Below are 26,757 nucleotides of genomic sequence, written 5' to 3'. Positions count from 1 at the left end.
GCACATATACATGTGGCTACCTTTGACGGCTGGGGTGAAGCTATGTATATGTATATCATCAGTCACTTGAAATATATGACAAAGGCAATTTAAATCTCTGCTTTCATCCCAGTCTTACACCAGAGGGATGCATAGGCAGTGACTTGTCTTTTTTAGAGGGTTATGGAGGTAGGCAGTATTTCCAGATAAGACTTAAATATTCTCACAACTACTGGCTTGTTAGTTTACTGTAAGCTACAATTTTGTCAGCTTTGAAAATAAAGCCTTGGGCACAAATTATGCCTTGAAAGAAAAAAATAAGACTGAAATTATTTTTTTCTCCATAATTTATTTAGGCAACCATTGAGTAAAATGTTGAGAAAATGCTCTAAAATGCATCCCAGACCATCTGTAAACCTGTGGCTTCTTGGGCCCTGACTTGAGTTATTTCCTAAGTGGTTATTACTGGGCTGTCTTGTTCAGGAAAGGTGTGTTGAAGGATGCAAGGAAAACTAAAGCTGAACCACAACAGTAAATTTCTTTCCTTAATCATAATTTCTGTTCTAGCTATTATTGGATGAAAAGGTTGTGTAAAATGCACTTCAGAGCATATAGAAAGTTATGGCTTCTTGAAAAAGCTTAGAGTAAGGCAAAATGTGAGAGAAGGAAGAAAAAAGACTCAGAGGAGAGGACTGGAGGGTGTGTGTGTGTGTGTGGGGTTGAAATGTAGGTCCAGTCATCATTTCACTTTAAGTCCAGACCTGTACATAGACTTGTTGCAATGTATCACTGTTGCAACTAAGTGCCAGTAACTCTAACTGCCCCTTTGTTAGACAGCTCAACATAGTGATAGTGTGATACATAGGCCTGTTGTAATGTAAAAGCTTGTAGCTGCAGGTCTGTTGCTTAGAATGGATGGCACTGTTAGGATGATACTTATACTGGCCCTGCATCACATCCATCTTCTAGTGTTCTGAAAACCTGTGAACCAAAGACCAGATAGCTACTTCTAAATCATTGTTTGCTATTTGCAAAACAGACAAAATTCTGTCCTGATTTTCTAAAGAATTTTGCGGTAAATAGTACCTAAACTATCTATGCACATTTAGGGAGGACAGGATGCTTTCTATCTTTTTCCTTGGATTAGAAGAGAAAACTGGGAGTTAAACAGATTGGTTCACTGCTATCTCTGTAAAATCTTTTGGAATAAAGGAGTGGATAGTGTGCAGGATCACTCTCTCTTTAGGGAAATGAAAGAAAGGTTCTTTACACATGAGGGCCAGTAACTTGCGGACAAAGTACAGTTGTGTACACTTACCATAAATGCAGATGTTCAAGTGTATTCACTGTTGCAGTCATCACATTTGGGTTATTTGCCTGCAGGTAGCCCTCAGCCGGCCTGAATACCAGTGTCTTCGGATTTCTGCGTCGGATGCTGTCACTTCTTCCATGACGTCAGGTTGTCAGGGGTATAAAACATGCAGCCAACACTATTACATCAGTTTTTCTTGCCCAAGATGTCAGGTACCCCCACAATAGGAAGCAATTATATGGCATGGAACATCTCCAGCAAAAAGCAAACACACAAGATATAATATATGCCAAACAAGAAGGAAAGGTAAAAGTTAAAAGAAGTCAGGGGGCTGGAGGGAGGGTAACCAGGACTGCAACAGTGAATACACTTGAACATCTACATTTATGGTAAGTGTACATAACTGTACTATGTTCTTCGTGTTTCACTGTTGCAGTCATCACATTTGGATTGATTCCCAAAGCTAAGGAAGGGTGGAGGTAGTTAAACAGTATTAGGGCCAGCAATCAGGCCCTGTAAAACTGCTGTGGCAAATCCAGCTCTGGATTTAGGAAAGATAGGCAGGTGGTAATGCTTGGTGAAAGTATGTACAGGGCCCCAGGTAGCAGCTTTCAGGATGTCCCTGGTAGGGACTCCTCTGAGAAATGCCGTAGAGGTAGATACAGCTCTGGTGGAATTTGACCTTATCCCCTGTGGGGTAGGTTTTCCATGGTACTTGCAGCAGAAATGAATGCAATGAGCTATCCACTTGGAAATGGTTTGCTTTGAAATGGCCTTCCCCTCTGACCCTACAGCAAAGCTAACTAACAGCTGGTCAGACTTTCTGAGAGGCTTAGTCCTGTCCAAATAGAGAATGCAGTATCCTTTCCCCTTTATTTTGAGGATTAGGGAAAAAAGTAGGCAAACGAATGGACTGGTTTAGGGCCACACTAAACACCACCTTGGGCATAAAGGATGGATTAGTCCTGAGGGAAACCCTGTCCGCATGGAAGATAATGAACTCACTGCCATGAGGGCCTGCAGTTCAGACACTCTTCTTGCTGAAGTGAAGGCTAGAAGTAAGGCTGTTTTCCAAGATAGGAATTTCACTTCTGCTGTAGCAGCTGGTTCAAAGGGGGAAAGAGTGAGTTTTTCCCACACAAAGTTAAGGTTCCAGGCTGGAGTGGGAGCTCTCCTGGGGGGGGGGGTCTTAAATTGCTGGCCCCCCTAAGAAATTTTTTTAGCAGGGGATGAGAGAAGAGTGGTGGCTCAGTATTATAATGTGCTAAAATGGCAGAGGCATGAATCTTAATGGATGAGAAAGATAGGCCCTTGTGGAGCATTTCGGTTAAATAATCTAGAATATGAGGTAAGCTGGGCACCGTTGTGCCCATCCCCTGAGCCTGGCTCCAGGAACAGTACTTTTTCCACTTTTCTGAATAGGATTTTCTAGTACTAGGCCTCCTTGCCTCAAGAATGACATCCAGCACCCGCTTATTGAGGGTTGCTAGAGGTGAGCACAGGGAATTAGCCAGGCTGCAAGGTTCATGATTTGAAGCTGAGGGTGCAGAATCTGGCCCGCCTGCTGGGACAGCAAGGAAGGGGTCTGAGACAGGTGCCATGGTTGTAGTACTGTCAGACTGCACAAAAGGGGGTACCAGTGCTGGTGTGGCCAGTCTGGTACAATCAGTGTTGTCCTTGGCTTGTCCTGTTTGACCTTTAGTAGAACCTTTGAGAGGAGATGCAGAGGGGGAAATGTATAAATAGAGAGGCTTTCCCAGGTAAAGGATAGGGCATCCACTTTCCAAGCTTGACTGTGGGGAGTTCTGGTGCAGAATTTATTCAACTGGTAGTTCTGAGGGGAGGCAAACAGGTCTACCTCTGGAGTCCCCCTTTTGTTCCTCAAGAGCAAGAATATTTTGGGTTCCAGTTTCCATTCATGTGGGTCCATGACATTTCTGCTTAAGTCGTCTGCCAGTGAATTTAGTTTGCCTGTCAGGAATTGAGCTTGTAGGAGCACTTGGTAGCTCTAGGCTGTGTTCCACAGAGCCATGGCTAGTCTGCAGAATGGGTGGGAATGGGTTCCCCCCTGCTTGTTTATGTACCACATAACTGTGGTGTTGTCTGTCTTTACCAATAGTTGTCCTGGAAGAATAAGGTCTTTGAAGGCTGTCAGCATTATGTACAGCTAACATTTCTTTTTGATTGATATGCAGGTGCATCTGTTTTGGGTTTCATTTGCCCTGAATGCACTGCCCTGCCATATGAGCCCCCCATGCATAGTCTGATGCGTCTGTTGTTAGGGTTTGGGCGGCAGAGGGCAGAGTGAAAGGGAGTCCCTTGTTGTGGTAGCAGGGAACTCTGCCCTTAGACAAGAAATGATAAGAATCATTGTTTCCAGGTCCTGAGAATGTTGACACCATAAACTTTTTAGATACCACTGAAGTTTCCTCATATGCAGTCTTGCATATGGAATTAGCAGAATGCAATAGGCCATGAACCCCACAGCTTGCAGTATTTTCCTTGCAGATAGCTGGGTTTTTGTGGCCAATAGTTTGAAGTAGGTTATCAAATAAACTTGTTTCTCCGGAGTGAGAAATGCCATCTGGGAAGCTGTGTTCAAGCTTGCTCCCAGGAATACAATCTGTTGGCAGGGTACTAGGTGTGATTTTTTTTCTCGTTGATGGTGTACCCCAGTGAGGTTAGAAGTTTCTTTACAAATGCCAGGTGTTGTAATAGCAAGTCCTGACTTTCTGCCTGAATCAGGCAATCATCCAAGTATGGGTAAATCTGAATTTTTCTCTGCCAGCAAAATGCAATGGCTGGAGCCAGATACTTTGTGAACACCCTGGGCGCAGTAGATAAGCCAAAGGGAAGTGCAGAGAACTGATAGTACATAGAGCCTGCCCTGAAACGTAGGTATTGTCTGCAGGATTCCCTTTTTGGGATGTGCAGGTAAGCTTCCTTTAAGTCTAGAATTGCTAGTCAGGTATCCTTGGCTAGCATAGGAAGAAGTTTTTGAAGAGTTAGCATTTTGAATTTTGGAACCACCAAAAAGGTGTTGAGAATAGACAGGTCCAGGATAGGATGCCAGGAGTTTTCTTTTCTGGGCACCAGGAACAGCCTTGAATAAAAACCTTATCCCCTTTGTTCTGCTGGGACAGATTGAATAGCCCTGTAACTGAGGAGAGAGAGTACTTGTTTTGGGGCCTCCGCCCACTGATTTGGGGGGAGGTCTGGCCATCCACTTGGGGTTGGTAGTGTGTGGAAGTGGAATCTGTATACTCGGGAAACTATGTTTAAAACCCACTTGTCCTGGGTAATGAGTTCAACGTTTTTTGCATGCAGGGCGAGTTTTCCTCCTAAGGGAGCAAGTAGTTGAGCAGGGCTTGGAAGAGTTAAGGATAAGTCATTGCGCCATTTTTCCGAAGGGGGGTGGCTTACTACTCACTGCTTTGGAAGTGGAAGCCCCCCACTGCTTAGATCTGTGCGTAGCTTGAGACTGAAGTCTTGGTGGTCTGCTGCTCCTGGGTTTGGACTGAGAAGGCCTGGTAGGGACTGGAAAAGACCAGTTCTTTGAAGGCCAATGCCTATTGAATCTGGGAGGCTGTACTTGTAAGAAATCTTTAACAGTTTGCATAGATTTAGCTTTTTCCTCCATCCTTTTGAGGACTGCTTCTGCTTTGTTGCCAAAAAGGCGGTTTTGGTTTAAGGGTGCATCCAGTAATTTAGCTTTAACATGATATGGCAAGTTTTGTTCCTTAAGCTAAGCATGCCTTCTAAGTACAGACCCAGTGACAGCAGCCCTGCAAGATGCTTCTAAAGCATCAAAACCACATTGCAAAGTATGTTTACCAACTTGTTCAGCAGAATGCAGTAACTCTTGCAACTCTTTGTGTTCAGCACAGTCAGGAATCAACATCATTTTCTGTTTAAGTAGTCCCATAATATGCTGCTAATACTTTAACATATGAAACTGGCAATTTAAAGCCCTAATGGTCAAAGTAGCAGAAGTGCATATCTTTTTACCCCATCTGTCTAAGGCTCTAGAGTCCCTATCAGAAGGGGTAGGATTTTTGGCAGTAGTAGCCTCAACACCTTTAGGTCCTTGGGAAATGGTCTCTGGATCAGCAGTAGGATTCTTGAAGAGGAACTTGTGAGAGTCAGATACTCTGTAGTACCTGTCAGGTTTCCTGGGAGCTGGAGGCAAAGTGTCTGGGGTAAGGCTAGATTCCAAGAAAACATCATCTACAATAGCCAGAACAGGAGGGATAGCTAGAGGCCTGTGTTGAGGCAGGAGTAAAAATTCCCTAAGCCTCTTTTTGGACTCAGAATAGTCCTGGTTTTCCCGGTGGAAATGGTCCCTAAGGGTATGCAAGGTTTCACCAAAAGAAAAATCTTCTGGAGGGGAAGCAAAGGGAATGTAATCCTCTGCATCAGAATCCTCATAAGTAGATAAGGGCAAATCCTGGTAGTCAGAAGGAACAGAGATATCAGATTCCTGATCAGAAGAATCAGAAAGAAAATCAGTTCTAGGTCTCTTAGAGGGGGAAGGCTGGCTTCCTCTAATTAAGCTAATAAGGTCTTCAGCCATTCTAAGCATTTGTTTTAGAGATATATGAGCCTGAGTATGCGGTTTGTTCGTTGGTTTTCTAGGTATAGTGCAAGCTTTAGGCCTGAGGAATTCGGTATTTCTAGCTTGAAACAAAGTCGTCGGTTTAATATGAAAGTCTGTAGGCCTGAATACACCCTCAGAAGCTGGTGCCTGCACAGTGGCTCTGGACCCATCCAAGGTAGAGACATCCGCATATTCCATAGTCGAAGAAGCATCTTGCGGCATACTGGACTCCAAATGGGTCTCAGTAGAGGCCTGCGAATCTGTAGTAGCAGGTATCGGGGCTGCGAAAGCGCCTCACTGAGTACCGGTGGAGTGGCGAGTAGCTTAATGGAAGCGTCGTCGGCAGTTTTGGACCTATTCGGTCTCTGTCTTTATCCTTACGTTTTTTCGGAGGATTGTTAGTCGGATGGCTTAAAGAAGCCATTTCGGAGTATGGAGATCGAGAACGAAAGTATTTAGCTACAAAAATAGACTGACGACGAATAGTTTGGGCGTTGAACAAGGCACAAAACCGACAGCAAGGGACGTCGTGGTCTGGGCCTAAACAGGTGATTCAGTAAGAATGAAAATCTCTATCAGGTATTTGTTTTCCACAGGCAAGACAGTTGTTAATTTTTTCTGACATCGGTTAGCGCAAGAAAAAAGGATCCCTGATGGGGTACTTATCTTTTTGAAGACTTCAGGTCTGAAACTCGAAACGAAAATTTCAGGAGTTGGCCGATCGGCACGTGTGAACTGCTTCTGCTTCAGGCACTGCACGGCAAGAAAGACTAATGTAATGGCATCGGTTGCATGTTTTATACCCCTGACGACCTGATGTCATGGAAGAAGCAACAGCATCCCACGCAGAAATCTGAAGACTCTGGTATTCAGGCCGGCTGAGGGCTATCTGCAGGCAGATAACCCAAATGTGATGACTGCAACAGTGAAACACAAAGACCATCTAGCAGAAACAAGGTAAGAGGAAATAAGGGCATCCAGCAAAGAGATGAATGGACTGTGTGACAGAAGACCTGTGACACTCGGACATGACTGTCAAAGAATGTAGGACAGTGGAACTGAATCGAGAGAGATGGTGACAGCTGATACAACACTCTGGACCTATGTAGAAAATGGAAAAAAGTGAATTGATGATAATAATGATGATAATGGTTGTTGGCTATGTGGGCAATTTGAGGAGACTGGCCTTGCTACGCTAATGTACTGAAGCAGTGAGGACAGAGATGCAGACCATCCCTGGCAAAGCAGCTAGGGTGGTCAGCCATCTCATTCCAGGCTCATATACACTGGATCCCCCTAGAATGACACCAGTAGTTAAGCCAATAATTAAAGTTAACAATGTTTTGTTTGCACTGCAGTATCATTCTTGGCAATGGTAGGATACTGTTCAATACATACTAATTTTACTACCTTTCAAGATGCATACTCAGACACCTTCATTTTGTCCCTCTTCATTTGATCCTAGAAACTGTGTCTTATTTCATTCACTCACAAGTGCACAATGACCAGATTGTATGTGTACATGGGATGAAGTGACTTCAGAGCTTTGGTGATATTATGTACCTGGCACCTGAGAGGCAGAGGGAATTCTTCTAGCTTATCAGTGGAGTGGGAAGGACATTGTAGTCTATCTACCACAAGAGTGGTTTCTGGCCCAGAAATTGTATTTTATTGGCCGTTTTGGCAGTTTTTCCATCTCTTTCAACTTTCTGGTCTAAAAGCCCACATTTGCACTTGTTTCTCACCTTTCCTGTAGCTAGTGTAGTCCAGATACAGTTTTTGTTTTTAAGCTTCTGAGCCCCCCCAAGCCTTTCTGTGTTGAGGGAAGCCTTCTAACTTATTAGCGGGAGTGGTAAGCACTAGGTAGCCTATCTACCACAAGATGAGTGGTTTCTGGCCCAGAAATTGAAGCTTATTGGCTGTTTGGGCAGTTTTTTCCATCTCTTTCAACTTTCTGGTTTAAAAGCCCGCATTTGCACTTGTTTCCCATCTTTCCTATAACTAGTCTAGTCCAGATACAGATTTGCTGTATCCAGGACTGTTTGTAAGCTTCTGAGTCCCCCAAGCCTTTTTGTGTCGGAGGGAAGCCTTCTAGCTTGTCAGTGGGAGTGGTAAGCACTAGGTAGACTATCTACCACAACAGGAGAGGTTTCTGGCCCAGAATTTGTACTTTACTGGCCGTTTGAGCAGTTTTTTCCATCTCCTTCAACTTTCTGGTCTAAAAGCCAGTGTTTGCGCTTTTCCTGCATTTCCTGTAAATAGTCTAGTCCAGATACATATTTGCTGTATCCAGGACTGTATGTAAAGCTTCTGAGCCCCCCAAGCCTTTCTGTGTTGAAGGGAAGCCTTCTAGCTGATCAGTGGGAGTGGTAAGCACTAGGTAGCCTATCTATCACAAGAGGAATGGTTTCTGGCCAGGAATTTGTAGTTTATTGGCTGTTTTGGCAGTTTTTCCATCTCTTTCAATCGTCTGGTTTAAAAGCCCGTGTTTGTGCTTGTTTCCCGCCTTTCCTGTAACTAGTCTAGTCCAAATACAGATTTGTTGTATCCAGGACTATTTGTAAGCTTCTGAGAGGTGCCAAAGTCTGCTCTTCAGTTTTTCCCTTAGATCTGCTAGTTCTCTCCTCTCCTGCACTTTTACTAGCTTATTAGTCTAGTACTTTACCATACCAGACTTCTTGTAGCAATTACTGTAGCACACAAAAGTGCAACTAGCACTAAACATTCCACAAGGAAACAGCTCCAGTACTTATTATTAATGCCCACCCTTCCAGGCATGTCTGAAAGTCAGTTCACTGTGCTTTCTCCTATTAACCTGGTGAACTTGGGCATCCTGAGGCAATGTAGCAACTGCCTCATGTACACCAACAACCCTCTCCTCTTACCTTCCAACACTCAGATTTGTGAGAGATGCACTTGTATATCCAAATTGGAAGCCACACACTCTCCAGCCAAGACTGGAATAGCTGGTCAAGAGGAGAAGGTCAGTACTTGCACCACACCACATGGAACATACAGCCCACCAGAACACACACCAGCACTGCCTTCACATAAAAACACAAACCACACATGCACCTTCGCGGAGGCTCTCAATAAAAATCTAGCCAAACAGCACAAACCTCCAAGGCAGAAACGCACTCGACCACTACAATACAATCTAATTAATCACGAGACACATAACTCTCCTAAACAGTGTGACACTCTACCAAAGCCCCTAAGGCAAAACAGCATGCCCAACACACTAGTCATAGGTGACTCGATAGTGGGGCACACTGATGTCCCACTCACTAGGCTGAATAAGGAGAAAGTAACAGTCAGCTGCCAGGATCCACCACATAATGTACGCACTCAGGTCTCTCAACAACAGGTACAAATATGACTCTGTCATTGTACATGTGGGTGTGAATGACCTGAGATGTACCTCCCTGGACTACATGAAAAGAGACATGGAGGAGCTCTCGGATTATGTAGCCCAGGCGGGCATGACCCTAGCCCTGAGCAGCATTCTACCATCGCCCAGAATGATACCACAGAGTAAACAGAAAATTATTGATTTCAACAACTGGCTAAGCTTCTGGTGTCATTCTAAGGGGATCCAGTATCTGTCTGCCTGGGATGACATGACTGACAGACCTCGATGCTTTGCCAAAGATGGGCTGCATCTGTCACCCCTGGGCTTCCGGATACTGGCCAAGGCTCTTACCACCCCTATAGTGCCTTTTTTAGGCAATGTTCCAAAGACCAAATTACCAATGTAACAGCTACAAACAAATGCAATCTGAGGGTCATGCTGCTCAATGCTAGAAGTCTAATTCTCAAAATGCACCCGCTCAAAGCACTCCTTAAATGGAGAACATCAACATTTGTGGTGTAACAGAGACCTGGTTCAAGGCAGCAGAAGGCACCGCTGCACTACCAAGCAATAACTCATTCCACCACTTTTCTGGCCCCAGAACTTGGACGAAGCACCAAAGGCGGTGATGTCTCCATATTCATAAAAGATGCGCACACCTCTAGACTGGTAGCCCAACATAACGCATAAGAGATACTTCAGGTGCAGCTAACATTGGTTAAGACAGCGATTCAGGTTGTAGCCTGTTATAGGTCCCTAACCATGTCCCAAGAGTCACACTCCACATTTCTAAGCACCCTGGAGAATATTAGGGTCTAACCTAACACTCTCATACTGGGCGACTTCAACTACCCCTCCATTAACTGGGAAAACTACTCGTACCAATACACTTGCCCAACGTTTTGTGGAATTTATTAATTCTAATGCCCTGGACCAGCTCATTCTTACCCCGGCTAAAGGTATCAACATCCTTGTCCTGTTCATTACTAATATGGGCAATTGTTCCTCTACAACAATAGTCAACTCCTCCCAGGTTATATCTGACCACAAACTAATCACCTTGGAAATCCACATCCCCCTCAGCAAAGGTAACCACCATGAAAAACATCTCCAAAGCTAACTTTGGGCTCATAAAAACAGAGCTGGCTAACTTCACTGCACCCATACAAATGGAGAATAGTTGCATAACTGCCAAATCATACACCAATGCACTGTATGAGCACGTATACAAATGCATGGATCTCACCGTACCCAATAGAACCAAGACGCTCTCCTCCAAAAAATTAAAACAATCTGGTGGTCCCCTGCCATACAACAGAAGGAGGAAACTGATGCAGAATAAGGTGAAGTCCCAAGACTGGAAAAACTCCCTTATCAGCCTCAACAAAAAGTTGAGATCCCTCATCAAATCCTCTAAATCTAGCTATGAAAACAGAATTGCAGCAGATAGTAAAGACAACCACAAGGTCTTCTATAATTATGTAAAGAATCTCCATGGCAATACCCAGATTTGCTCGGAGCTACTGCACAATGGTACCTCCTATACCGAGCCAACAGATATTGCCAGTATACTGGCCGACAGATTCAGTGACAACTTAACTTCCCCCAAAGGACCAATCACAATACCAGTAGATTGCTAGGCACCCAGTATTACTGCTGCACAGGTTAAAACAGTACTGTCCAAGGCCAAGAATACAGCTTCTATGGGACCTGACAATATCCCTGGTTGTGTTTTACATACAGAATGAACTGGCACCTCATCTGTGTGCCCTGTTCAATCACAGCCTCACTTCAGGCTTTGTCCCTACTGAATGGCGCACTGTTGTCATCCCTCTCCATAAAGGAGGAGCGACTACAGACCCTGGGAACTGTCGCCTCATTAGCCTGACAAGTCTGATATGCAAAGCTATGGAACGCATCATCATGGTCCTAATAAAAAAGGATATAGGGAATCTCCAAACTCTGGATTCCACACAGTTTGGTTTTGTGAAGGGTAGATCATGCCTGCTCAAGTTGGTCGACGACTTTGAGTCAGTCACCAGAGCTGTGGATGAATATAAGGTGGTTCATACAGCCTACCTTGATCTGGCCAAGGCCTTTGATACCATTCCCCACTCAGGAATCATTGAAAAACTCACTAAGCTAGGCATCAACCCCTGTATCACTAGGTGGGTTGCAAACTGGCTCACAGATAGAACCCACAGTGTGAAAGTAGCTGACTCCAGGTCAGACTGCCGACCAGTCATGAGTGGAGTCCCACAGGGATTGGTCCTGGGTCCCCTCGTGTTTGGTATCTACTTCTCAGAAGTCCAGTCCAACACGAAAGGACTCTGGCTGACAAAGTCTGCAGACAATTGCAAGTTGGGAGCCATTATTAACTCCCCAAATGATGTTGACATCCTACAGAAAGGCCTCACTGAGACCAACGACTGTTGTCAGAACCATGGCCTTAAGCTCACTGCCAAAAAATGTGTTGTCATCCCCTTTGGGAAAAACCCAGTTCCCATGAACTACCGCATCGATGGTAGTCCACTGAACACAGAAGGCGTTATAAGAGATCTGGGAACACATGTTGACCTTAACCTCTTTCTTGACCACCACACTGCCACTGTGGTCAGAAAGTCCTTCTATGTGGCACATCTCATTACCAAGGGTTTTGCGTCCACGTAGAAAGAGGTCATTGTCTCCTTCTACTCTTCCTTCATTAGGCCAATCATTGAGTACAATGCTCAATTTGGCAAGTACCTCACTAGACACCTGCAACAACTGGAGAGGCTGCAAAAGTACCTCACAAAGAGGATCCTAGGCCTTAAACACTTGCACTATACGGACAGACTCAAAATACTGCAACTATTCTCTGCCTCATATTGCTTACTTAGAGGCGATCTCTGCTTGACTTATAAAGCCATGTCTGACTCGGAGCTCTGTTAGAAATGCTACATCTAATGAAATCCCAATCTCTCCACATCGCACACACTCCAGAGACCTCAACCTCATTATCACAATCAACAGAATGTGTTGGAGGGACAGGTTCATAACCCAGAGACTGCCCATGCTATGAATTAGACTTCCCATACATGTCAAACAGAGCACCTCACTGGCCCTCTAAGAGAAATCTTGATGAGTGGATGGGAAATAGAAAATTCACCCTGGGGATCACTCCAGTGGCTCTGCTCGACAGAGTGATCACTAGATCTCTTATAATACCTTCAGTGTTCAGTGGGCTCCCATCAATGTGATAATTAGTGGGAACTGAGTTTTTCCCAAAAGGAATGATGACACATTTTTGGCATTAAGCTTAAGGCCATGGTTTCGACACCAGTCATTGATCTCAGTGAGGCCTTTCTGTAGGATGTCTACATCACTTGGGGAGTTAATAATTGCTCCCAGCTTGCAGTCATCTGCGAACCTGGTCAACCAGAGTCCCTCCATGTTGGCCTGGACTCCTGAGAAGTAGATGCCAAACAGGAGAGGGTCCAGGACTGATCCCTGTGGGACTCCACTCGTGGCTGGTCTGCAGTCTGACTTGGAGTTTGCTACTTTTACACTGTGGGTTCTATCTGTGAGCCAGTTTGCAACCCACATAGTGATATAGGATTGATGCCTAGCTTGGTGAGTTTATCAACAATTCCTGAGTGGGAAATGGTATCAAAGGCCTTGGCCAGATCGAGATAGGCTGTAACTGCCTTGCCCTCATCCACAGCTCTGGTGACTGACTCAAAGAAGTCAACCAGGTTGAGCAGTTATAATCTACCTTTCACAAAACCAAATTGCATAGGATCTAGAATTTGGAGATTCCATATATCCCTGTTAATTACGTCCATGATGATGCGCTCCATAGCCTTACATATCAGACTCGTCAGGCTAATGGGGCAATAATTCCCAGGGTCTGTAGTCGCTCCCCCTTTATGGAGAGGGATAACTGTAGCAGTGCGGCATTCGGTAGGGACAAAGCCTGAGGTGAGGCTGTGACTTGAACAGCACACACAGATGTGGTACCAGTTCACTTTCTAGTTCATGTAGAACACATCCAGGGATATTGCTGGGTCCCATGGAAGCTGTATTCTTGGCCTTGGACAATGCAGCTTTAACCTGTGCTGCAGTAATTTTGGATGCCTGGCATTCCTCTGACATTGTGATTGGTCCTTTGAGAGGGAGAGAGGGGTAAAGGTGGCACTGAATCTGTCAGCCAGCATCTTGGCAATATCTGTTGACTCAGTACAGGAGGTACCATTGTGCAGTAACTCAGAGCAAACCTGGGTACTGCTATGGAGATTCTTGATGTAATTATAGAAGGCTTTGTGGTTGTTTTTAGTGTACGCTGCAATTCTGCCTTCATAGCTGGCTTTAGAGGTTTTGATGGGGGATCTCAACTTTTTGTTGAAGCTAATAAGGGAGTTTTTTCAGTCTTGGGACTTCACCTTTTTCTGCAACAGTTTCTTCCTTCTCTTGTAGAGTTTATTAATGGAAGGGGACCACCAGATTGGCTTACCTTTTTGGAGGAGTGTGTCTTGGTTCTGTTCGGTACGGCTAGTTCCATGCATTTATGTATGTGTTCGTACAGTGCATTGATGTATGATTCGGCAGTCATGCATTTATTTTCCAATGACATGGGTGCCATGAAGTTAGCAACTTTTTTGGAGAACTTTTTCATGGTGGTTACCATTGCAGGGGGTGTGGGTGAGATGTGGATTTCCATGGTGATTAGTTTGTGATTGGATCTAACCAGGGAGGAATTGACTATTGGAGTAGAGCAATGATTGCCCATGTTAGTACTAACCAAGTCAAGGATGTTGCTTCCTCTAGTAGGGGTAAGAATGAGCTGGTCCAGGGCATTGGAACTGATAAATTCCAGGAAGCGTTGGGTGAATGTATTGGTGCATGAATGGTTTTCCCAGTTGATGGACGGGTAGTTTAAGTCACCTAGTATGAGAGCATTGGTTTGAACCCTAATAGTTTCCAGGGTGGTTAGGAACGTGGAGTGAGAGTCTTGGGACATAGTTGGGGACCTATAGCAGGCTACAACCTGAATCGCCATCTTAACCAATGTTAGTTGTACCTGAAGTATCTCAGATGCTTTATGCTGGGCTACTAGTCTGGAGGTGTGCATATCCTTTATGAATATGGAGACATCACTGCCTTTGGAGCTTCGGTTCATGTTCTGGGGCTAAAAGGTTTGGAATGAGTTATAGCTTGGTAGTGCAGGGGTGCTTTCTGCTGCTTTAAACCAGGTCTCCGTTACAGCACAAATGTCGATGTTCTTTATTCTGAGGAGTGTTTTGAGCAAGTGCATCTTGAGATTTAGACTTATAGCGCTGAGCAGCATTTATTTATAGCTGTTACAGTGGTAATTTGGTCTTTGGAACAGCACCTAAAAAAGGCACTACAGGGGTGGCAAGAGCCTTAGCCAGTATCCGGAAACCCAGGGGTGACAGATGCAGGCCATCTCTGGCAAAGCATTGAGGTCTGTCAATCATGTCATCCCAAGCAGACAGATACTGGATCCCCTTAGAATGGCACCAGAAACTTAGCCAATTGTTGAAGTCAATTATTTTCTGCTTGTACTGCAGTATCATTTTGGGCAATGGTAGGATGCTGCTCAGGGCTAGGGTCATACTTGCCTGGGCCACATAATCCAAGAGCTCCTCCATGTCTCTTTTCATGTAGTCCAGGGAGGTGCACCTCAGGTCATTCACACCCACATGGATGGTGATAGAGTCATACTTGTACTTGTTGAGGAGTGACCTGAGTGAGTATGTTATGCGTTGGTATCTGGAATCTGATAGACAGCCAGCTGACTGTTACCTTCTCCTTATTCAATCTAGTGAGTGGGACATCAGTGTGCTTCACTATCGAGTCACCTATGATTAGTGTATTGGGCAAGCTGTTTTGCCTTAGGGGCTTAGGTTGAGGGGCACATTGTATAGGTGAGCTATGTGTCTTGTGGATTGTGCTGTGTTGTGGTGGTTGAGTGCATTTCTGCCTTGGAGGTCTCTGCAGTTTGGGTATATTTATATTGAGAGCCTCTGGGAAGGCGGGTGTCTGGTTTGTATTTTTATGTGAGAGCTGTGATGGTGGGTGTTCTGGAGGTCTATGTGTTGCAGGTGTTGACCTTCTCCTCTTGACCAGCTATTCCGGTCTTGGCTTGAGAGTGCATGGCTTCCAATTTGGATATATAAGTGCATTTCTCACAAGTCTGTGTTGGGAGGTAAGAGAAGAGGGCTGTCTGTGTATGTGAGGCAGTTTTTACACTTCCTCAGAATGCCCAAGTTCACTAGGTTAATGGGAGAAAGCATAGGGAACTGACCTTCAGACATGCTAGAACAGATGGTCATTATTATTAAGTACTGGAGCTGTTTCCTTATATATTCCTTTTACAGGAAAAATGTCACTCAAGGTGTCTGAGTCTGTACACAGCACTGCCAAACAATTGAGGGGAAACTAATACAGAGACCCTGAAAATTTAAGGATGAAATATTTAGGCAGATATTCTGAAGTTAGAAAGAAATCAAGCAGTACTTACTGAACACAAAGAATTAGCTTGTAAAGAATGATGAAAAGAGGGGAGTTGCATGAATCATTACTGCCTGACTACAACTTGGTCAGTGTCACTGTAAGTTCACCATCCTGAGTAGAACCATGAATATTTTGTATACCCTATTCTTCAAACTGTGGCAGACAAAAAAGAACATTGTCACACCAGGGTCTGCAATGCCAGGACATGGGCAAGCACTCAGATGGCCAGGCTACAGTGCATCAAAACTGTTAACAAGCTGAAGCACAATCACTCTTTCACTAATTTTTCCTCTGCGGTTACATCACCTGGTCTTTATAAAGTGTTAGCAACACAGCAAGGTAGACCAGCGCCTTCTTCCCGGGATGAACCAACTTACAACAACTCATTCTCATCCCTTCCAACTAACACCTCCATCACCCAGGCTGCTAAATGAATCAGGGCTGACTGTGCCATAGCCAAGGTTCCATCCCTCTGTGCCACTAAGATGGCAAACCTTCGTCTGATATACAGAGGGTATGTGATCTTATAAATTAGGTGAGATACAATCTTAAACATTATACTAATTTCCACAATGGCTGATTTACTGTTAAACATTATTTTCTTTTATCTTTTCTTTAGAACTAAATCAGTGAAATTGTACAGACAGTAACTTAGCCTACAAACTGTTTTGTCTTATTTATTTATTCAACCCCTGGCACACAATTGCCTGTTTTCATGGGTGATCAGGAATATTTCATCTGGTTACTTAAATTGGTCAATGTCACTAAGGCAAGTGAACACTGATATCAAATGGAACTACACAATCAATTTAATATACATTACAATATGACTTTGCACAGTTTACTTGAAATTGCAATGAAACTATGTTTTTTTAAACAACCCTCTTCAGAAATCAAAGTGAAGGACTGTATTTTATATTATTTGAAGTACAGTAGTTACATTTTGTCCTGATTACAACAAATGCATTGCCTGAATAATGCTAATATTCACTGGTCCTTCAAAATAAAAAGAAAACTACAAATGTGCACTTTGCATGACTAGAAATGCAGAGCTTCAGTACACCAGTGACTTTTAACCTAGAATGAGATAGTTGCTAGACAGTACAGCTGTGCAGTGAGCAGCATTGCCACCTTACAGCTAGAGGTTCTCTGGTTTGATTCTTGACTGGGGTGTCTTCTTTGCAGAATCTACAAGTCCTTTTTGTGTTCACGTTGGTTTTCTCTAGATACATTACCTTCCTCCCACACTCCAAAGACATGTGGCAAGTGGATTGGTTATGTGTAAGTTATTCCTACGTGTGTGTGTGTGTGTGTGTGTGTGTGTGTGTGTGTGTGTGTGTGTGTGTGTGTGTGTGTGTGTGTGCACGCGCACATGTAATACACAAGAAGGTCCTGCAATCTACTTCCATTCCCTACTTGCCTAATAAACTCTGTGGATGGTGATGGCTGTTCATGGGATTGCTACAGGTGTCAAATATAATTAGTAAGCCTGGATGGAGGTGGTTATTAGAGAGCAAAGAAAACTGATTTTTCTACTACACTGGTCACAATCAACCACACGTAATAAAAATAGAAATTTCAAGAGACAGAACTACAGCAGATGGTCTTTTGGCACATCATCAGAAACTACATGCTAATCCTCCTCCCCAGAGGAAAAAAAAACTGGGCTTAAAATAAACTGCTCTTCTATGGTTTTGCAAATTCTGTCATTTTTCATGAAAAGCTTAACATACAATTATAAAAAATATACAGTGCTAGAAAGAGCTGTTCAGCAGCCAGTAACCCAAGAGATGAGTATTAAAAGTGGTTAGCTTTAAAAGTAAAGAAAAAGTTATTTTCTCATTTGTCCAGACTTTCTCTTATCGTAACTACCAATGTCACACCTTGGTAGTTTGCATGCTCACAACACACTTAAATCTCTTCTTTCAGCTCAATACGTTAATACAATTATATTTCCTGTTCCTGTATAGCTTTCATGCTTGCAGATAGGGTTTTTTCATCAAAGGCAGCTGTACTACCTTCTCAGCCCGCTCCTCTAGCCATGCTTGAGCTCACTCCGCTCCCCTACCCTACCCCCTATTACCAATCCCCACCTCATCTAAACTTATATGATTCTATCCCTACCCACTACAATTATCCAAATTCACTGAGGCACCCAACTGGCCTACACCCAGATAACTCTCTTCCCCTAACTTATGTATAATATGCTACTCCTCCAGTCTACTCTCACAGTTACATTAAGCATACTCACCATTGCCACATCCTGCCACACTCCCTTCCCCATCACTCTATTTTCCCCAGTTTTATACTCCTAGTCAACAAACCCCCACCAACTACATAACTGCATACAGTCTTTACCCATCAGAAACACAGGCTCTCTTCAATTACACCTGCATCAAAGAGAACTACCATACCCATATATCAGTATTCTCCCTAATAGATAAATATAAAAAATGTTATAACTTTTCTCACTATACTTCCACTCTCCCACTCTGTGGAGACAAGCACCCAAACCTTGGGCCATCCTTTCAAACCAACTAAACCCCATCTAACACATCAGCTCCCATGATTACCAACACACAACCCACTAATCCTAACCACAACCTACTATTAATGCACACAAACCTCAGAAGCATCTACAACAAAATTCCAGACTTCCTTGCATGCATTGCAGCACATAATCCAGACATTCTAATCATTACTGAAACTGGGCTACAACCAAGCACTAAAGATGAAGAAATCCTTCCCTGGGATACAATATAATAAGAAATGATAGCGTACACAAAAAAGCTGGAGGGGTTACAATACTTTTTAAAAACACATTAAACATCACCAGATACCCGCTGAGTGATCCAAACTATTCCAACACAGACATATCTATTACCCTCCTACACCTGAACAAGCACAAAACTATTTGCTTTGCTGCCACATATATTCTCCCAGGCAACAACATTCACATTCTCAAAGACATCCTGCACTGGTTTTCCATTAATTTAAATAAAGAAACTATTATATCTGGGGATGCAAACATAGACTTACCTACTTATAAACACTGAATCCCCATGCTCTCGATAAACCTATTCAATTTCACTCAAGTAATCCACCTCACGCACTAGAATTGACAAACACAACAGGCACTTACTACTAGACTGGTCCCTTACCACCTCACTCTCAAATATAAACACCTTTGGTTGTTTCCCAAACAACATCAGTGACCATCACCCCATATTCATCACAAGACAAACTAACCCAACCGGCAAACATACAATATTAAAACAAATATGTAGATTCTCATCTTTCAACAGACACCTTTATAAACTATTTCTCCCATACAAATGGAATACTCTAAAAAACTTACCACTAGAAGATGTTAACTGTTTCAGTAACACATTCCTTAACATACTAAATGAGTTAGCTCCCATACAAACATGAACAACTAAAAGGAACCCTGTACCATATCTCAGCAAAGAAAGTAAATAGCTCATGCTAAAGACAGACAAAGCCTGGGAGGCATGGAATAAATGAGTTAAGTGCTTAGCTGGCTAAATACAACACTGGAGACCTTTGTTTTTATGTTGTTTTCTGTCTAATAAATTTTTCTGGTTGAAGCAATTGGGCTGTTCCTCAATACATCGCAGAACTGAAGTGGTTCTGTGCTGTTAGTTGTTGGTAGCTAATCTTAATTACATAAAAACCCAAACCTAATGCTTTTCTTACCCGGATCCCTTTCAACAACCAGTACACCCTTTAATATTACCTCAACAAACACCACCGCCATAGAAATTCCAACAAATATCAAACTATTAAAATTCATAATAACCTAAAATCTGATCTGCATGTCACTCAGACCATCAAGGAAACTCACCAAAGACTGGGTTTCCTCTACTGAAACAAACCCTAGCTCACAGACTCCTTAAGAAAATCCTTAGCATCATCCAAACATCTCCATGCATCACCCATATTAACCAACATTCAAGCCACGCTACTAAATAAATTGGAGGTGTGCTTCAATAAAATAGTCAAATTTGCAGCTAATGCATCCTACAGTATACTTGACTGCTTACCACTGAAGAAGCTCAACCAGCTAGAAAGTATAGTTGTGTAAAATCTTACCATAACAGTAGATGTCCTTTCCTTCACTTTTACAATATTTGCAACATCTCAGATTCCCTGCCTTGGGTAGCCTGATGTCCGGACAATATACCAAAGCCTATTGTCGATTTAAGGTACGCCGTATGTCACAAGTATGCTACTCGCATAGTGTAGGGCATAAGGTGAAGTCCAGACGTACTATCCTCAGAACTGATAGCCCTGGTAAGAATGCCAGTCCAAGGAAAACCAAGAGATAACGAGTACATCCAGGAAGGAAATGGACCAGGGGGAGGAGGAAAAGAGTGAACACTACAACAGTGAAGGAAAGGACATCTACTGTTATGGTATGATTTTACACAACTGTAGTATGTCCTTCCATTCACTGGTTGCAGTATTTGTAACATCTGGGAGAGTGACAAAGCTCAAGAAGAAACTTGGGAAGAGGAAGGACCAGCAGAGCCCTCTAGGAAGCCATGAAGAATGGCACCAGCAAAACCAGCTCTAGCTCTGGAGATTCCATCCAACTTGTAGTGCTTGATGAAAGTATGCACAGAACAGAGTTAGTATCCGACCCCTTGAAAAAAGCACCAGAAGAAGCCAGAGCTGTAGTAGAATGAGCCATTACAGAAGAAGGAAGGCTCTTACCATGAATAGTATAACAAAAAGAAATAGCCTTAGAGATCTAAGAAGAAATAATTTTCTTGGATACAGCTAAACCTAGGGACCTAGGATAAAAACAAACAAACAAACAAACAACTGACTAGATTTTCTAATAGACTTAGTCTTAGCCAAATAAAATCTGAGTTGTCTTTGCACATTCAAAGTATGCAGCACCCTCTCACTGGCAAATTGTAAATGGGGGAAAAGGTAGGCAAATGAATACCCTGATTAAGTGATAACTCATTAATCACCTTGGTCATAAAAGGATTAGTACACAAGGACACCAATTGCTTATGAAACACCAAAAAAGGAAGGACAGGTCATAAGGGTTTGAAGTTCAGATACCCATCAGGCTGCAGTAAGGGCCAACAAAAGAACAATCTTCCAAGAGAAATGTTGCAAGGAAGCTGAAGCAGCAGACTCAAAAGGAGCCTGAGTCAACTTCTCCAAAACGCAATTAAAATCCCAGGGAGGAGGAACAGGTTTCCTGGGAGGCCTAATATGAAGGACAACTTTAAGGAATTGTTTAGCTTCAAATCTAGACGCTAAAGGAAAAGATAAAGGTAGACAAACAGAGACAGCTGATAAGTGGGCCTTAACAGAAGACTAAGCCAACCTAGCACTGAGCAATTCACACAAATAAGACAGAACCAAAGGAATACTCACAGTAAGTGGATCCAGGTTTCGAGAGAGACACCAAACAGAAAGCGTCTTTCATTTGGATAAGTAGGTTTCCTGGCCTCCTGTAGGACCCTAAGCACGTCCTCAGAAAAAAGGTGTCTGTGGACTCAAAATCCTATCACCCACAGTGTCAGCTGAAGAATGGACAGGCTGGGATGAATGAGAGATCCCTTGTCTTGTGTGAATAGGTGTGAGTAGATCTACCCTGTGAGCTAACTTGTGATGATTGCCCTTAACTAAATGAAGAAGAAGAGGGAACCAATGCTGTCTTGGCCAAAAGGGAGTCATCAACAAGATGTTGGGAGCATCCTGTTTATTTTTGAATAGGATATTGGGACTTTGGGAATGAAATAAAAGGGAGGGAATGCATAAAGAAACATCCCCATCCAAGAAAGAGAGAGGGAATTCACCTTCTATGCCAGAGGACCTGGGACTCCATCACAAAATAGAGGAAATTGTCTGCTCACAGGGGAGGCAAATAGATCTACTTGGGGAGTATTCCACTGGTGGACAATGTCCAGAAACACATCCCTGTGAAGCATCCATTTGTGGGATTGAGTTAAGAACCTGCTCAGAGTGTCTGCCACAATGTTTTAAACTGCCTGAAGAGTCACTTGACACAAGACAGCAAGTTCCCATGCCAGGAGTGCCAACTGGCAAAGAAGGCAAGATCTTGTTCTTCCCTGTTTGTTTATATACCACATCACTTTCTGTGAATACCTTGAGAGGTGTTGCGGAGAAAAGAGGATGAAAAGCCTGAAGAGCCAGCAGAAGGGGTCTCATCACTTTGACATTGAAGGGCTCTTTCTGTTGAAGAGCTGACTATGCCCCCTGCACGTTTTTAGAGAGCAAAAAGCTGCTCTCTATCCCATGTCTGAAGCATCTGTGAACAGTTCCTGAGAGGGAAGAGGAAGATAAAAAGGGAGCTCTAGGTTTAAAGACAACTGTTGGATCCACCACTGAAGTTCCTTCTTGAGACAAGGTAGAAGAGGAACTACAGATTCTAGAGGATGTGCATGTTGAAGCCAAACTCTCTTCAGGAACCACTGAAACTTTCTCATGTAGAGCTTGGCCAGAGGGAGTAGAGGAATGGTGAATGCCACAAAACCCAGAGCACTCAGAAACTCCCTGGCTGTAATGGAGGCCAGAGGAAGAAAGGTTTGAAAGAAGGAAATGAGAGTTAAGGCGTTGGGAGGAAGCAGGGATGGCAACAAAGGCACCGTCTGAATCCTGCAGCCCAGAAAGACAAGATCCTGAGAAGGAGTCGGAGAAGAATTTTTGAAGTTTATTGTAAACCCCAGGCTCTGAAGAAAGGAAATGGCAAAATGAAGATTTTGCAACAGGATCTCTGGAGAGGACGCCTGAATCTGCAGGTCATCCAAGTAAGGAAATACTTGTATTCCCAGAAGCCTGCAAAAAGCAATCACAGGAGCAACATGTTTGGTGAATACCCTTGGGGCAATAGAAAGGCCAAAGGGCAAAGCAGAGAACTGAAAATGCCAGGAAGCAACAGAGAAATGCAAAAACTTCCTGAAAAGGGGATGGATCTGAATATGGAGAGAAACATCCTTGAGCTCCAGAGACACCATATAAGCCTGAGGAAGCAAAAGAGGAAACAGAGTCTGAAGGGACAATATACGAAAAGTGGGCACCTTCAGAAAAAAATTTAGATGAGAGAGATCTAGAACTGGTCTCTAAGTACCTCTTTTCTAGGAACTAGAAACATTCTGAAGTAAAACTCCCTCGCCCCTTTGGGACACAGGAACCTCATGAATAGTACCCTGAGTCAAAAAGTTTGAAAGTACCCCTGGGAAAAAATGGAGTTATTCCCGAGAAGGCTGAGGAATGCTCATAAAAGGGGGGACGGGATTTCCACATCATGAAATACCCCTGGTGAATAATGGACAGAACCCAAGAATCTTGAGTAGTCTGAAGCCAAACAGGAAGAGAGAGAGAGAGAATGCTGGAGAGAAAGAGGAATGTGGCTGGGAAGAGACAGATAGTCAGACAGAATCTGGCTTATCTGGAAAGGAAGACTTCTCACTCCCTGAAGTCTGAGTAGCCTTAGCATGAGGATCCCACTTGACACTCTTTTTGCCCTTAGTAGGAGGGCGGGATTGCCTGTGAACAAAGGCTGGTTTATTGGGGTAGTTTCTCTGAAATTTAGGAACAGGAGAGACAAACATATTGTTGAGTTCCTGTAAAGCCTTTCCCTTATCCTGAAGAGACTTAAACCAGCAGCAGGTTCCCTAAGGAAGTGTTTATTATCAAGAGGGGATCCATCAACTTAGCCTTAATATCATCAGGCAAAGACTGAAGCCAAACTCAAGAATACCTCCTCATCACTGACCCAAAAGCAGCAGCCCTAGAGGAAGCATTTGCTGCATCATAACCACACTTCATGGAATGATGAACCACTTGTGAGGAAGTCTGTAACAGAGAAAGAGCAGACGTTTTTCCCTCTGAATCTGGGAGATCAGAAATAACCTGACAAGCCTTAGAAAAGAGAGCCAACACATACTTGGATATGTGGGTCTGACAATTAATAGCTCTAAAGGCCAAGGTAGCAAAGATGTAAACATTCTTACCTAGCCTTTCCATGGTTCTGCTATCTTTATCAGAAGGCAGTAACTTGGGTGAAGGAAGCAAGTGAAAGGGATTGTCAGAGGCTATAGACACCACTGAGAGGTCAGCAGTAGGACACGTGTACAAAAAGTTACAGTCCTCAGGCACACTATAAAACCTGTCAGGCTTTTTAGGAGCAGGGGGCAGAGAATCAGGAGCTTTAGATGAATTTGAAAATGTATCAAACATAGCAGCCAATACCGGAGGAATAGCAGAAGTTTTCAGAGATTCCATCTGCAGCAACTCATGGTGCCTCTTATGGATTTCAGAGACCTGAGCACAATCCCATTTAAAAAACTCCATCATCCTGAAGACTGTGCCCACAAAAGAACTTTCTTTGAAAGGAGTATCAGGACTGTTAGATTCCTCTTCCTCAGATCCATAGTCCAAAGGAGAAGGGATCTGGTAAGAGTAATCAAGGGATTCCTCATCAGAATCCAGCTCCTCCTCAGAGGAATCCAGTTCCCTGGCTCTTTTAAGCGGAGTGGAGGACCAAGGGGGAAATGGAACATAAACCTCCTCAGGAGGTTTCAATGCCATCAAATCATTAAAAAAACCCTGAATGAAGGCTTGCCTCTCACTCTGTGGCTCCCTAGGAGCAGGAGAGACATGTTTAGTGCTTTATTTCTTCTTTAATTGAACATCTACCCTGTAAAACTTAGAAGGCTCTGAACCAGGGCGGCATTCAATAACAGTAGTAGGGACTTCTTCCCTAACTAAAATCTGAGGAACACCTATAGGCCCCTCAGAAATAATCAACCATGGCTCCCCCTGAGTGTCTGAAACATATGTCTGCAAAGCCTCATCAGAAGTGCTGAAAGCTGGATCCCTGCCGGCCTCCAACCTGGTCGTGGCAGAAGATTCCGACAACAAAGCCAGGTGAACCTCTGGGTTCTCCCTCACCTTGGGAGAAACATCTGGCAGAGGCTGGACAGTGGAAGATTCTGGCCTTGGTTTCTTTACTTTCTTTTCCCCTGACAGCTGACCCTTGGGATGGGAAGTTCCTTCCATAGTATCCTTAGCAAGAAGCTTAAGTAGCTGATTCTCCAGATACAATGCAAGGGAAGAAAGCCTACTATGCAAAGTCTTTGGTACAAACACCTGACAGATAGAACAGATTACATGGTCGTGAGAGATGCCTAGGCAAAATAAACACTGTTTGTGGCAGTCTTTATGGGGAATCTGTCTCCTGTACTGGCATTTACCCTTTCTGGATGACATGAACCCCCAGTAGCAACTAAAAGTAAAGAAAAAATGAAATCTCAATGGGGCATTTATCTGCAGTGGCTCAGAAACCAGCAAATAGGACATAGGCATTCAGACCGACGATCAACAGATGCATTTCGACTGGCTGCAAAGATGGAAGCATTCAGACAGGTGATTGAGAGATGCATTCAGACTGGCGGCAAAAAAGTTCTCAGGATGGTATGTCCGGACGTCACCTTTATGCCCTATGTTATGCAAGCAGCATATATGTGATGTACAGCATACCTTAAAGCAACAGTGGGCTTTTATATACTGGCCGGACGTTGAGCTTCCCAAGGCAGGGAATCCAAGATGTTACGAATACTGCAACCAGTGAATGGAAGGACATCTACCTAATCACCTTACATTCACTCAGATTCAGACTGCCCACAAAATAATACACAAACCACACACATACTCTTCTCTACAAAATGTTCTCAAGTACGACTCCCCATCACGTTGCCTCCGCTTGGGTGATCAAAGCCTACTAATAAGTTCCAAACCCCGTAATCCAGCTAGACACTCGCTATACTCATCTTATGTCACTACACAGTGGAACTTCCTGCCTACCCCACTAAAACAGGACAGCTGTGCATCTAGCTTTAAGCACAACCTAAAACAGCATCTAAACTCCTCCTGTCTCTGTTCTTGTTCTCACCCTCGCTAACTTTCTCTCTCTCTCAGATCTCTAGACCATCACCAACCCCCAACTCCCCAATTTTCCTAACTTATGCAGTAAATAATGTAAATAAATCCTATCTACATTTATAATTATACAGTGCTTTTTACCACTCCTATGTAAATGAAATTTGTATATTGCTGTACATGTAAATGCAACCTATTATTGTATAACACTCCTACAGATATCCAATTGTATTAACCTCTGTCTTGATTGTATTACCCACTGCGTGATTCCAAAACCCCATTTCAACTGTTAAGAAACTGAAATTCTTTTTTCTCTGTAACTTTTTTGTAACTTTAATGGAGAGCTTTCCTCCCTGGGCCTCCGCAGAATATGAGCCTGAGTTCCCAGTCTGACCATCTCGGTAAACAAAAGGCAATAAATAATTAAATGACACAAATCAATTTTTTTATTCCTTCCATAACAAAGTGGCTACTTGATTAAGAAGCTAAATAATGAATAGGAATATTCAGTCTTTAGTAGCCAACTATTTTTACAAATTTCAGCAGTCAGTGTGTACATTAAAATTTTAATAGTACAATACTGTTATTGTCACTGCTAAGCTTGGCAATTTTTTAAATGATCACAGAGCCAGATGAGGTAGCTAAAAGCCACATGTGACTCTAGACTGAGCTGTATGCTACACATCTAGTCTGACTTTGATGCTAGAACCCCATATACTAAATACATCAATGCATTCATGCAAAAAAAAAAAATGTTACGTACCATAAGCTCTACTCCTGCTGGCACCACAATAGGTCGGAAAGAGAGTGAATGGGGACAAATTGGTGTAATCATAATGGCTGGAACGTTTGGATGAATCATAGATGCCCCAGCTGCTGCAGCATAGGCAGTGCTACCGGTTGGCGTTGATACAATTACACCTGAAAAATTGAACATAAGTGTTTTTGTCACTAAGTCCATTTATTCTGCATACATAACTTTTCATTTTTTTTAAACATATGTCATATTCTCCTAAAAAATTCTGCCTTGTTCTGGACAGGTCTGGCAGTCAT

General features: G+C 43.3%; 1 protein-coding gene across 3 annotated transcripts in view; it reads right to left on the bottom strand.

The window, feature by feature from the left end:
• Positions 1-26,757, bottom strand: part of LOC122800798 (NAD kinase-like) — a 673,639-nt gene that overhangs the window by 47,366 nt on the left and 599,516 nt on the right. For all 3 annotated transcript variants that reach the window (XM_044070075.1, XM_044070074.1, XM_044070076.1), the window contains exon 10: positions 26,468-26,625. In XM_044070075.1, coding sequence (XP_043926010.1) covers positions 26,468-26,625 — 158 coding nt within the window. The remainder of the gene's footprint in view (positions 1-26,467; positions 26,626-26,757) is intronic.

The sequence above is a fragment of the Protopterus annectens genome, chromosome 4.part1, assembly GCF_019279795.1.
Source record: "Protopterus annectens isolate FY-2018-M chromosome 4.part1, PAN1.0, whole genome shotgun sequence".
Classification (NCBI taxonomy): domain Eukaryota; kingdom Metazoa; phylum Chordata; order Ceratodontiformes; family Protopteridae; genus Protopterus; species Protopterus annectens.
Note: the sequence above shows the minus strand (reverse complement) of the source record. Positions and strands in the feature narration are given on the sequence as shown.